Here is a 14498-nt window from a genome sequence, read left to right as displayed (position 1 = left end):
TGTAGTCTCTTTAAGAAACACTACTTTACAAATAAATTTTTTGCCTAAATTCTATTGTGCATTCTTCTTTCTAAATGTTAACATCAATAGTAAGAGTTTAGTAAATGTGTGCTAAGCACTATGCTGAATTCTAGATAGGAACTATTTCATTCTATTATCATGACAGCCTTGTGCCATTTTATCTGAGTATCAGAATGATGTCACTGAGACATAAACACCTTAAGTCTTGCTCAAAGAGGACATGGCTTGTAAGTGAAAGAGTCCCATTTCACTCCAAAGCCCAAGATTTTAACTATTAAATTAATTCATTGAGCAATACCTTTTTTTTTTTTTTTTTTTTTTTTTTTTTTGAGATGGAGTCTTGCTCTGTTGCCTTGGCTAGAGTGCAATGGTGTGATTTCAGCTCACTGCAACCTCCGCCTCCTGGGTTCAAGCGATTTTCCTGCCTCAGCCTCCTCAGTAGATGGGATTACAAGCGCATGCCAACATGCCCGGTTAATTTTTGTATTTTTAGTAAAGACAGGTTTCACCATGTTGATCAGGCTGGTCTTGAACTCCTGACCTTGTGATCTGCCCGCCTTGGGCTCCCAAAGTGCTGGGATTACAGGCATGGGCCACTGTGCCTGCCCATTGAGCAGTACGTTCTATTTGAATTGCATTCTAAAGTGTATTAAATATCTATTACTTCATCTGATTCTATATCTACTACATGAAGTAGATGCTTGAAATATCTTTTATTTCATTTTATGATTTAGAATAGAGGTCTAGGGAACTGTTCCCTAGACCCTAGGTGGCTAAAAGTGAGAGAATTAAGACTAGGTTCTTAATCTTGTAGATATTAGACCTGGATTATTTTTACAAATACACAGTTAAGCAGAGTATAGTGAACACTATTTCTCAATGTTTATTTCACAAAGATTAATATTTTCTCAAGGTAGGGGCTATAGTGAATAGTTTTATATTATTTCTCATTTCTAGCAGTACATATATTATTTATAATGGGCACCAAATAAATGCTTTGTTTTTGTCTATTTAATTCAGAATATTGTGTGATTAATAGTTCCTAAATTGGATTACATATTTTTATGTATAAGTAGTGCTGTGATGTGTGGGGCTTGATGGACAATTGATCTCTGATAACTATGCTTGTTGTGTCTATTTTTTTGTTTGTTTGTTTTTCATGTTTTTTTTTTTTTTTCTTGAGATGATGTCTCGCTCTGTCACCCAGGCTGGAGTGCAGTGGCGCCATCTCGGCTCACTGCAAGCTCCGCCTCCCAGGTTCATGCCATTCGCCTGCCTCAGCCTCCCGAGTAGCTGGGACTACAGGTGCCCGCCACCATGCCCAGCTAATTTTTTGTGTTTTTAGTAAAGATGGGGTTTCACTGTGTTAGTCAGGAGGGTCTCGATCTCCTGACCTCGTGATCTGCCTGCCTCGGCCTCCCAAAGTGCTGGGATTACAGGCGTGAGCCACTGCACCTGGCCTGTGTCTATTGTTTTTAAGGTGCACTTTCTGTCTACTTCTCTCACAGTTGTCAAGCCATTCACTATATACAGATTTCATTCACTGTCTGCCTGTGTCCGGATAACTTTATTATTTTATATATCTGTTTTTTATATAGTGAAGGCTGAGAAATCTAACTAGTTAGAAAAGTGAATAGGCTCTGAGGAAAGCTTTGAGAAAACCTTGAACTAAATTCTAAGAGTTTAAGTAAATTGCTTTGTAGGTGTCCAGTTTTTCATAGTTCTAAAACAAAGAACAAATAAACTTCTATTTATATAAATCTGGACAAGAGCTATATCTTGAAGAAATTTTTATAATGATAGAAATGTTAATTCTGATTTTTTTCTGTTTGGTTTGTTATTAAATGCTAAGGGCTGTAAACTGACCAAAGCCAATTCTTTCCACAATGAATAGATTCTAAGTATTAATAGCCACCAATAAGTAGTAGTAAAAGAGGACTAGGATTCTCTGTCACAACATTCATAGAAAGGTTGGAAAAGTTTGTCTCAGGCCAAATACTACTATGCACAGGTATATTTATTAGCAAGTAAGATTTGTCCTTTTAGAGGCCTGACAACATTTTTATTTCAGTTCACTTTAGGCAAACCAAACACTATTCTAGAGACAGCTCTCAGAGTAATGTTATAGTTAGTATTGGGCAATAAAAACTATGAATAATTGGGCTAAACTCATAGTTGTGGAATCATCTTTTCAGCATCATTCCAGATGACAAAAGACTTCCTGGTTTCAGACAGTTTATTCATATAACCTCCTTTATCTTGAGCCATTCATTTTAGCAATGAATATTCATGTCCAATATTCATCAAGGTGATAAGCAAATATCTTACTAATTATAAATAAAGATAACTGAGATATTTATATCAGTGTGCCCAGAACAAACTGTTCCCTAATAGTTTTTTGGAATGTGTTTAACTTAGGACAAGTATTCTGAAAATGTAAATTAGGACACACACACACACACACACACACACACACACACACACACACACACCTTCTTTTCTCCGTCAAGTTTGGAAGCAATTAATAGAGACACACACAGTATATACAATAGATAAAAAGCATGTGGGGTTTCTTTTTTTGTTGTTTTGTTTTACTGTAAATTCAGTTGCTTCAACTACCAGATACAATTGAAATGCTGTACTTCCTTCAGTACATTAAAGTTTGGCTCCCAGTCACAGGAAGTAAAAAGGAAGGCCGTTTATGATACTAGGAAAAATATGCATACACAGAACAGAGCTCTGACTGAATTTCCTGGACTTAGTTTATCCTTGCAGTTTTATAAATCAGGAAGAAGCCAGAGTGTCCCATGCCCTCCCCTCCTGAGGTGCACATTTTCCTGCCTCCCAGTGAAAACAGGAGCAGGGAGAGACCAGTGTCCACTTAATACCTTCTTTTTTCATTTTTCCAAAATTCTCTCATTCATTTTTCTCATTATAATTATAATCATTAAGACACATGACTTTGCAAGGGCCAAATTATAAGTAAATATTAACTTCTTATTGTGTCACAACTAAAAATGCTAGGCTATAACAGTAAACGAAGAAGACAAAATTTCTGCTTTTATGAAAGTTCCATTCTAATAGAGAAGAAAATTAACAAAATATATGTGAGTTATGTGGAACCTTAGAAGATGTTATGGGGAAAATGAAAGAAGGAAAGCTAGAGAGGAAATGCATGGGAAAATACAATTTGATAGCGATTATTTCACAGAGAAAGTGACCTTACAACAAAGAGTTGAATAAGGTAAGAGGATGAGCCATGGTTGTGTCTGAGGAAAAGTATTTCAGGTTCAAGGTAAGACCTCAAAGTTTAGACCTGTCTGGTGTGTTTGAGGAAGAAGAAAATACTCCTCTTTACAAAGTAAAGTAAAGGAAAGAGACAGTAGTAGAAATGAGATCATTCAGTAATAGGAGAGGGATAGATATAATTACTTTGCATGAAATTAGGTATAGTTAAAAGAATTTGAGTATAGCAGTGACATAATCAACCAAATTTAACAAAGGATAATTCTGGATGCTGCATTGAAAATGGTCTGTGGAGGAAGCCTGGGAAAAATTATGGAGATTTGTTGATATGCTCTATCAGTCCATTCTAGGCTTGGAGTGATCTTTCCAGAAATGATGAGACGTGATTTCAATCTGATTATATTTTGGTGGTTAAAAACTACATGATTTGTTAATGAATTGGATATGGAATGGAAGGTAGAAGTTAAGAATAGGTATTAAGATACAGCTTGAGCAACTGGAAACATTGATTTGTCCTTAGCCAAAATTAAAACGCTGTTAGAGGAAGAGTAATTCAATATTGGCCATACTGTATTTGAAAAGACTTTTTGACATCTGCTATGGACTGAATGTTTGTGTTCCCCCAAAATTCACATATTGAAGCCAAAATCTTCAATGTCGTGGTATTTAGAAGTAGGACATTTGGTAGTTTGAGACACTTAGGCTATGAGAGTGGAATCCTCACCAATGGCCACTAGTGCCCTTACAGCGAATGAAGAAACCAGAGCTCTCTGTTTCTACCATGTAAGTATAGAATGAGAAGACAGCTCTCTGCAGACCACGAAAGGTGCATGGGATCTACTAGTGCCATGATCTTGAATTTCTAAGCTGCAGAACTGAAATACAATTTTGAAGTCATGAGCATTTAACATATTATTTGAAACTTTGATATTGGATTAGGTTGATAATGGCACCAATGACAGACAATGAGAGAGACTGACAATGAGCAAAAAACAGGAAGGATGATAAATAGTGTAGAATATGACTTTAACAATGAAGAGTAGCAGTTAATACTGTCTAATGCTTATGGTATAAGAATTAAAGCTGATGCATTTCCAGAAGAATAATCTGGCAGTGTCACTGAGAAACAAGAAGGCTACTATGAGGCTCACCAATCAAAAGGGATATCGGAAAATTAGGTTCTTAAGAAGAGCTTGGTGTTGGTTCAAGCAAGCAGGTGAAGGGAACGTTGAGATAAGTTTAGGACATAGGGGACTTTGCTAGTGATAGAGAATGAGTTTCAGAAGACTTAGAATATGAATTATGATTCTATAGTCTGTAAACTTTAGCAAATTATTTAATTTTTAAGCTTAAGATTTTATTATCTATAAAATAGGGATTGCAGTGCTCTCCAGATAAGATTGTTTTGAGGATTAAATGAGATGGGATATTCAAAGTGCTTTTACATAATGGTAACCATTATTTGGATGGGTCATTTTGAATATTTACATTAGTTCTAAGTTTATTTTGTTGATTGTTCATTGAGCCCTGGACAAAATTAGAGTTCCAGGCTTATTTTAGCATTGATTAAATCTCTTTGTGTTCCAAGGTTACCCATTTTGTACGATAAAAATTTTTTGAGAGTAAGCCATCATAGAGTCTCTCTAAATCTAACGGAAGTCTAGATATTTTTCCTATTAAGGACTTCTTAATTTACAGAAATTTCTCTGGATATGACAAAGAAATTTATGCTCACTTTTAAATGCCATTTATTTTCAACACTACCAGCAGTGATTCTGCTATGCCTTCCTAGCATAAGGCATTTTACTTCGTCCCCGGGCAAAAGATCATTAATCCATACCAACATTGTAAGAAAAAGAGCAGTTTTATGGCTCTCCTATGTGCAGTTTCCCAACATCCTTTTATTTTTGAGCATATGTATATTTTTGTCATTGTAGACTTAGCTACATTTCCATGTTTCATATATATATATATATTCTGTATCATATTATTCATTTGATGTTGTTTAGAATATTTAATAAACTGACCTCTACTTACACTTACTTCAAAAGGACATTTTATATTATCATTATGAATGACAAAATAACAGTACTTGACATGAATAAAATATATTCATTAATTTTTAAAAATATATATTCATAAATATTATAACATTTTGTTAAAGGCCAAAAAATGTAATACCAGGAATGAATGTGTACATTTTTTGAAACACTGCTATACTGAATTGAAAGCTTTATTTGTTGCTCTCAAGTAGTTTAATAACATAAATCAGAACTTGTTTGGTTAAGTGAGAAAATCATCCAAATCCATTGATTTTTATCTATTTTAGAATCCCTAAGGGCAGTTACTTTGTCTTAATGTCCTGTGAAATGTGTAGAATCATTCTGTGCACATAAAGTGCACTCTACCAGATGGTATTTGATGGCTGTGTTCATCTTTAACATGAACAGAATATTAGGTTAGAGAAAATTTGTTTTCTTTTTCAAATTTTCCATTTGCCAGTGTCTAAGAACATTGCTTCCTTGGATAAATACTTTTGCTTCCCTATTGGTGCTTCTGAAAAATGAGGGACTCTTAAGTCAGATGCTGCAAGTAATCTGGTTGAGAGGACTGGAAAGAGTAATTTCTTTGATTTTTTTAAAGGAATCATTTGTTCTTCAGGCAAAATTAAAATTAAATTAAAATTAAAGGAAAGACTTGCTTTAATCTTAACCATGTTATTAACCATATATTAGCAAACCAGTGGCTAAAGTGCATTACTTGCCAGCCATCCAAAATACACATCATTTATTCATTTAACCAGAGATATTAAAGTGGTCAAAGTAAACTGAGGAGCTCCTCTTCCACATGCTTGCCTCCAGATCTGACAACCTCCTTGCTGTTCTTGAAACTCACTAGGCCTGTTTCCACCTCATGACCTTTATCACTTGCTCTGACCTCTTGCTGGAATGTTCTTCCCCACGTGACTTTTACACCTTTTACAAGCATTTGCCAAAATTTCACATTTTCAGTAAGTCTGTCATGATCACTTCTCTGTAAGTGTAAATCCTCACCCTGCTCTCCATATATGTCCTTCATGAAATATTTTGTAGTTCAGCAACACGTATAAAGATCTGAAAACAAAATATTCTAATCAATTTTTAAATTCATTTTCCTCCACTACCATGTAAGTTGTATAAGGGCAGGATTTTTGTCTGTGTGGTTTACCGCTGCAGCCTCAGTGCTTAACACAGTGTAGATGCTCGATAAATATTTGTTGAATTCATGAGTGATTACTGTAAATAATAGTATTATTATTCTCATTTTGTACTTGAGTGCATTATCTGAGAAGAGATGGTACAGCTGAGGATGAATCCAGGTAGCTGGCTCCAGAATCTCCCCCGTTAAACTCAAAATAAGCCCCAGAAAGATAACTGCTATCTTACTTTTCTCAGGCTTTGAAGAAGAGATTTGGATATGACTTGATTTATCAAAAATAAACACATAAAATGTTTTTTTCACTAAGAAGAAGCAATTTCTATCTCGTATATTATGGAAAATACTGAATAACACTATGCTCCCATTTTCAAGATGATACAGCTATTACTCTCTCTAGATAAAAAGGATGCATCTTTCAATTAAGTAAAGTACAGAGAAATCTGGTTGGAATGATGGCAGAAATAGTGATATAATTGAAGTCATATGCATTTTCTGTTTACCAGTAAAGTTACTATTAGGTTTAAATGAGACAAGACATGCAAAATGTTAATATAGTTTCTGACATATTATAAGCAGTTATTTTGAGATAGCTGGTTAGATTTATATATAAAAAACCTTTAAATATTGCTAATAGAAATATATTTAGGGCACATATACACACATAATCAAATCCTAATACTTGAAGAGTAAATGCTTCTGTTGATATTTCCAGTTTTTCCTTTTATGGATTATTTCTCACCTTTGGACATTGACAAATAAAGATGACATTGTCTATACAAGTGCTAACTCATGTAATGGATAGATTGCAGAACTTTGATGAAGATTATACCATTTCCTTTTGTTGAAAAACTGTAAATACTTCCTAATTATTATACCACCCCAGACCCTGGAACACCAATAAAGGATTGTGTGAAAAGATAAATATGAGGAAATAAATCAAATAAGAATTTCCTTTTAAATCCTAGGTCTTCAAAGTTTCCAAAATGGGCACAACCTTACATAAGAATGAAGTAGGCAAATTACTGACATTCACAATCCTTAAAAGACTGAGGTATTTGAGTGGTCAAAATAAAACTGAAGAAATATTTCAAACTACCTCTGGGATAGAAAGGAATTAACATAAAAATAATGAAATACAAATAAAAAACACAATACTCACAGTGCTCTCATCTTACATAAAGGATATTAAATATTAGAGTAGATCTGATATAATAAAAGATTCAATATTAATCTGGACTTAAAATTGTTTACGTGAAGGTATCTTGTTTCAGAATGCATTTCTTCTGGCTTTTATGAAACACAAGATTATACAATATTTCTCAAGAAAAAAATTAAAACAGCAACAGCATAGCAATAAACAAACAAAAAGAACTTGATCATATCTATAACAACATAACAAGTAAAATTTATTGACCAAGAGAAAAACAACAGAAAAAGTTCAGTGTAAACTTTTTAGGGTTAAGATATAGTCTCCAGATATAATTCTCTGTTTCTTCAAAATGTTAGCTGAGTATCATTATTTGTGGTTCCTATCTAGCAAATAACAGAATACAAGGAAAAATACCAAGCATCTACTATCCATTTTATTGAGTGCATTCTTAAAAATTTCTTTGCTTCTTATTTTCTACTCTTAGACTTTCATTATGACTAACTCAATGAAATCTAAAATTTTGGATTTTGGCTGACATGGAATGTTTAAAAAATATTTTACCCTAGCTAATTTATTACTTTCTTCTTCATTTACTCTTTTTATTCCATTTTATTTTGGTGTGTGTGGCACGGGGAGGGTGGGGAGCTGGGGGAGAAAGCAATAGACTTTATCCCAAAGAAATAAAAGATTGGCCTGGAAAAACAAGTACTTTTGTTTGCTTAATTAAAAATTGACTATTGTGAGGATATAAGGGAAGAAGCTACACTTTAGTAAAATGGTTACTACCATAATCCATGAGGAAGATGGTGGTAGAGAAGAAATTCGGACAGAGCCAGATACAGCAGATATTTGAGATAAATCTGGCGGGATCTGCTGACGGGTTGCATTGGAGAGTAAGAGTGAGTGCTCAAAGTGTGGCTATGAGCCCCGAGAAAGTAGGAGAATGGAGTTGCAGATATTTACTGAGATGATGAAGCAGTGAAAACAATATGTTATTGTTTGAATATCTTCTATTTTTTGAGGTATGTCAAGATGGAGAGGAGATCTAGATTTGGGGTTTTTAACCTTTTAAATCGGAGAGGCTTATTATTATTCATCTAATGTGAATCCATGTAGGCAATTGGATACACATCTGAAATCCAGAGGAAAGGGCTAGCCCAGAGATATGACCGTCTTTAGCAGATAGAGAGTATTTATAGCTACAGTATTGAATGAGATGAGTAAATAAGTGAAGTTCAAGGACCAATCTTTGGAACAATCCAATACAAAATAAGTCTTATAAATGAGGAGAAATCAGCAAACAAAAATGAGGAACTACAGTTGATAATATGAGGATTGAAAGCAGGACAATATGATGTCATAGGAGCCATGTGAAGGAAGTATATCACTTTTATGAGACAGATTAAATAATCTTGCAAAGCTTTTCTTACAGAACCTGGCCCAATATTCAGTAGTTTCTTACTGACTGAAATATTATTTTCAGTTGTCCCTTGATTCTGTAGTTTATGTGGTCCAATAGAGGCTTCTGACCATTAATCCAATGTGGTAACTGATAAAGACATTCAATGAGCAGCACTGTGTAATCCATGTCAAAGCCAGCTGATCTACCACTGAGAACAATATGTTCTTGCCTGTCTGAATAGGGAATTTCACACTCAGCCTCTTATGGCTGGGACAGTTATTATCTAGTCACTGAAAGAAACTCACATACTTATTCCTCTCTCAGGTCCTGCTAACTCCAGGGCAGTTCCTGTCTGTGGAGAGGCTGGTGTTTCTGCCAGGCTAGTCACCTAAAAATAAAATACATCTGGACCTTTATCAGATATTTCCCCCCTTTGTAGCATCATGCTTAGGCAGATCCTTCTTTCAACTCTCTGACAGCATCCAAATTTCTTTCTTTATCCATGTCTTTTATAAGAGGATCAAATGACTCACTGGAAAAAGAACTGATTTAATGTTTTTGAAGGTAAAACTCAGTGCCATAGAACAAGAGTATCTTTATTTTGGGCAAGAGAAACTTGGAACTAAAAGTCAAACTATATGTTTTCTTCTCCGACTTGGGTGTTGAAGGGAAGAAAAGCCAACAAAAAGGTTAATATTTATTGAAAGCTTACAATGTACCAGAGATTAGTCTATGTGCCTTGATAAACATTATTTCAATTAAACCTCTCAAGATCTATTAACACTTGTATTGTTATACAGCCCTTGTTTTAGAAATGGGTACACAGAAATAATCACATAGGACAATTGGAGTCCAGTTTTGAAGTCACGTTTTGTGGCTATAAATTCAGGATTTTTAACCAGAAAGTTAAACTGATTTGAATTATTATCTTGATATATTCTGAACAGAAAAAGAAAAGAGTATATGTTAAACACTTTATCGACACTGTAAAAATGTATATAGAGTTTAACACCTTTTTTGGGTTTTTTTTTTTGTTTTTTTTTTGAGACAAAGTCTTGCTTTGTTGCCCAGGCTGGAGTGCAGTGGCATGATCTCAGCTCATTGCAATGTCTGCCTCCTGGGTTCAAGCAATTCTCCTGCCTCAGCCTCCCGAGTAGCTGGGATTACAGGTGTGCACCACTGTACCTGAGTAACTTTTTGTGTTTTTAGTAGAGATGGGATTTCACCATGTTGGTCAGGCTAGTCTTGAACTCCTGACATCAAGTAATCTGCCCACTTTGGCCTCCCAAAGTGCTAGGATTAGAGGCTGAGCCGCTGCGCCCGGCCAGCAGCTTTTATTTAAGTTATAAACAGACATATAAAATAAATTTATTAATTAATAAGATAGGTAAACCTTGGGAAAATGGTTATTTCCACACCAGACAGGATTATGTATTCAGAAATGGATCAGATATTAATGTTTAGTTTTACACTTTGCCATTAGGCCATGCTTTAATCTTTATTCTTTAACAGTGTCATGGACATTCTATGCTATTAGTTTCAAGCTTTTCTATTACTCCGTAATGAGTGGATGCCATATCAATTACTTGATAATTGAATTATGTTTTCTCTCTGAAGGCAACTGATCGAGAGGGAGACCCAATAACATATGCCATTGAGAATGGAGATCCTCAGAGAGTTTTTAATCTTTCAGAAACGTAAGTAAAAAATGATTTCCTACTTTAAAAAAAATGTACAGCAACGTACTGTTAGCAGGAGAACAGACTTCTAATCAGAGGCTTTCAACTGTGTGTAGTTGTACTTCCCTTTTGGTTTACTATGAATGTTAATGGTAGCTCAGAGGATAATTCTGAGCCCAGAAATCTTACCCAGGAGACTGTTTATTTTTAACATTTTTACTAGGTAAACTCTACTGAGGTGGAAACATTTCATTGGAAGGCATAACTGGGATTAATTAGATCCTTTTAAGGTTGTCAGCTACTAATAATGACAAGGACATTACTGCAAAGGGTTACTTAGCACTAAACCATGTATTCAAAGGGGGTCTTGCAGGCAAGATGTGTTACAAACACATCCTTCAATTTCAGATTAACATAGATAAATTTAAGAAAAAAAGCAAAATGAAATAAAATACATGTTCATGCCAAACTTCTTTGAGGTCTAGATCAGTGTCATTCTACTTATCTCTCCGAATACATCTGAGATATTGCTAATGATAACTATTGAGAAAACTGGGAGCAGACATTAAAAGGAGGCATTTAGGGCTTCAGAGAGACCATTTGCTTCCCATTTGCAATAGCAAGGTAGCTGTTCTGCTGTCACATGTGGCTGGTTTCTAAAGAGCTTGGCTCTCCTCTGATATTTCCTATGTACTTATGAATAGTTTTACTCTCTGAAAGAATAGAAATGTAAACTTGGCCAAGGATTATAAAGTTAAAACTTTGACAAATGAATACATTGCCACGTCAGACTCAGAAACATGTGGGACATAATTCCAAAACAAGAGAACCATGTGTTGGTCAATTAGTCTTCTCAGAAATACCTGAAATTTCACGTTGAATAGAATTATACAAACATAAGTTAGTAATGCTGGGAAACTATAGACAAGGACAGTATTTTCCACAGATAAGTAAACGTCTATTTGAAAAGTAAAAAAGCTTAACAGTTTTCGTTTTTATCCCATAGCGACGTAGAAATCAAAAATTAGCTACAATTTACAATCATCATTAAACAAAATAAAAATATTAAAGAAAAACTTTAATCAAGGCTGTGTAATATTAGCATAAACATAGACATATAAGCCACCGGGTCAGACTTATGGTCAATTGATTTTCAAAAAGGGTCCAAGATAATCCAATCAGGAAACAACTTTGTTTCAACAAATGAAACTGGGACAACGTGCAAGCGAATGAATTTGAATTTTTATCTCACATCATGCACAAAAATGAACTCAAAGTGGATCATAAACTGCAATATATGAGATAAAACTACATTCCACATAGAAGAAAATACAGAAGTAAATCTTCATTATTTGGATTAGTCAGTACATTTTGAGATATGACACAAAATGCACAAAGGATTAATGATAACATTGACAAATTGGGTCTCATCAATTTTTAAAAATGTATTTCAAGGATCACCATCCTAAAGTGTAAAACAACCTAAAATGGGAGAAAATATTTTAAAATTATGTATATGGTATGAAACATGTCTCAAGAATACCTGAAGAACTGTTACAACTTAATAAAGAGAAACAATCTAATTAAAAATGGGCAAAATATTTGAATAGACGTTCCTTTAAAAAAGGATATGTGAATAGCCAACAAGCACATGGAAATATGATTGTGATCACTGATCATTGGTCATTAGAGAAATGTAATTTAAAACTATAAAGAGATTTGACTTCATACATACTTTGTGTCTATAGTGAAAAAAGAAAGGCAAAAACAAGTACGACTAAGAGTGTGGAGACATTGAAATCAGCATAAATTTATGTGGCCATGTAAAATGTGCATGTATGAGTTCCTTTTTGCACTGCTATAAAGAAATGCTTGAGATTGAGTATTTTGTAATGAAAAGAGGTTGAATTCCCTCACAGTTCTGCAGGCTGTACAGGAAACATGATGCTGGCACCAGTTCTGCTTCTGGGGAAGCCTCAGGAAACTTACAGTCATGATGGAAGGCAAATCGGGGAGTCAGCGCTTCACATGGCCTGAGCAGGAGGAAGAGAGAGGGAGGGGAAGTGCCACACACTTTTAAACAAGCAGATCTCCTAACTCTATCAAGAGAGCAGCACCAAGGGGGGTGGTGCTAAACCATTCATGACAAACTGCCCCCATGAGCCAATCACCTTCCAGCAGGTCCTATCTCCTACGTTGGTGACAATTCGACAGGAGATTTGGGCAAGGACACAGATTGAAACCATATGAGTACCCTTTGGAGAACTGACCTTTTCTCCAAATGGTAGACAGAGTTACTGCATAAGTGAGCATTCTGTTCATATACAGGAGAAATGAAGACATGCATCTACATAATAGTTTGCACAAAGAAAGTTCATAAAAGAATTATTTATAATGGTACAAAAGTGGAAACAAGTCAAATATCCATCTGCAGATGAAGGAATAAACAAAATGTTGCCTATCTGTAATAATATAATATTACTCATCAATGAAAGGTAATGAGGTACTGAAACATGCTACAACAGGTATGAACTTTGAAGATATTATGCTAAGTGAAATAAGTCAGTCACAAAAAGAGTACATGTTATATTATTTCATTTGTATAAAATTTTCATAATAGGCACATCTATAAGACAAAAGTTGATCAATGATTGCCTGAAAATGAGGAGTGGGACAGAATGGAGAGTGACTGTTAATAGATACAGTGTTGAAAATGTTCTAAAATTTATTATGGTGATGATTGAACTACTCTGTGATTATGCTAAAAACCATTGAATTGTACCCTTTAAATTGGTGGATTTTATGATATCTGAATTAAAATGTTAATAAAGCTGTCAGCAAAAGAAAAAGACAACAATGAAGTTTTCACTTTCTCTGGTAAGCAGGAAGCCTAGGTCTCTCAAGAATTTCCATTCCTGTTTTTCCCTTGATGCCAAGAGATTTTTCAATTGCTGATTGTGAAATCTAATGAGCTACTGGTTTTGCCAAATAAATTATCTAAATGCACTGCTTTCCTGTATCTCTAGTGCTCCTCTCATCTCTGCATTTGGAATGAAAAAGATAATGGCTGGGTTACAGAGGTTCTTAAAGGTGTAAATTATGTCAATGCAAAATCCTTTTAGTCTAAATTGACCATGATTCTTAATGTTAAAGCTCTTAGGTCAACCTGGACAGATATCTCCTTAAGACGCAAACTGCTTCCAGGAAAACTAAAGCAGAACATGTCCTCGTAATGGTTGTGTGATCCCTTTTGATGATCATTCTTGATTCAGGGTCCCGTACACTGGGCCCATTGCCTTCTATCCTATGGTCACTTTGTTTCCACCACCTCATTGCTGTTGTTCCCATTGATATTTACAGAGTAACCTGAACCGGTAGAAATACATTTCAATGCATTTGAAATGGAGAACAATAACTGACATTTCAACTGCCACCTTCTTTGAAACTTCTGAGATTCATGTTCAAAAATTTGCACCATCACTTCTCTATAACTTTCAAGGATTTGAACAATCCGGGTACTGCTATAGTTTGAATATTTGACACTCCAAACCTCATTATGAAATTTGATCCCCCATGTTGGAGATGGAGCCTAATGGGATTTGTTTGGGTCATGAAGGCAAACAGCGTATGAATGGCTTGTTACCAAAGGTAATGAATGAGTTCTTGCTTTATTAGTTCCCACAACAACTGGTTGTAAAAAAAGAGCTTGGCATGACCCCTCTTCTCTTGCTTCCTTTCTCACCATATGATCTCTGCACATGGCCTTCACCTTTGGCCATGAGTGGAAGTACTCTCTGCCCCT

General features: G+C 34.9%; 1 protein-coding gene across 7 annotated transcripts in view; it reads left to right on the top strand.

Annotated features, from left to right (window-relative positions):
• The window catches only part of PCDH15 (protocadherin related 15), a 914927-nt gene that overhangs the window by 615628 nt on the left and 284801 nt on the right, over window positions 1–14498 (top strand). For all 7 annotated transcript variants that reach the window (XM_031652624.1, XM_031652623.1, XM_031652622.1 and 4 more), the window contains one exon: window positions 10635–10714. In XM_031652624.1, the coding sequence (XP_031508484.1) occupies window positions 10635–10714 (80 nt within the window). The remainder of the gene's footprint in view (window positions 1–10634; window positions 10715–14498) is intronic.

Source organism: Papio anubis, chromosome 11 (genome assembly GCF_008728515.1).
Source record: "Papio anubis isolate 15944 chromosome 11, Panubis1.0, whole genome shotgun sequence".
Taxonomy (NCBI): Eukaryota; Metazoa; Chordata; class Mammalia; order Primates; family Cercopithecidae; genus Papio; species Papio anubis.
The sequence above is the reverse complement of the archived record's forward strand: the minus strand, read 5'-3'. Positions and strand labels throughout refer to the sequence as shown.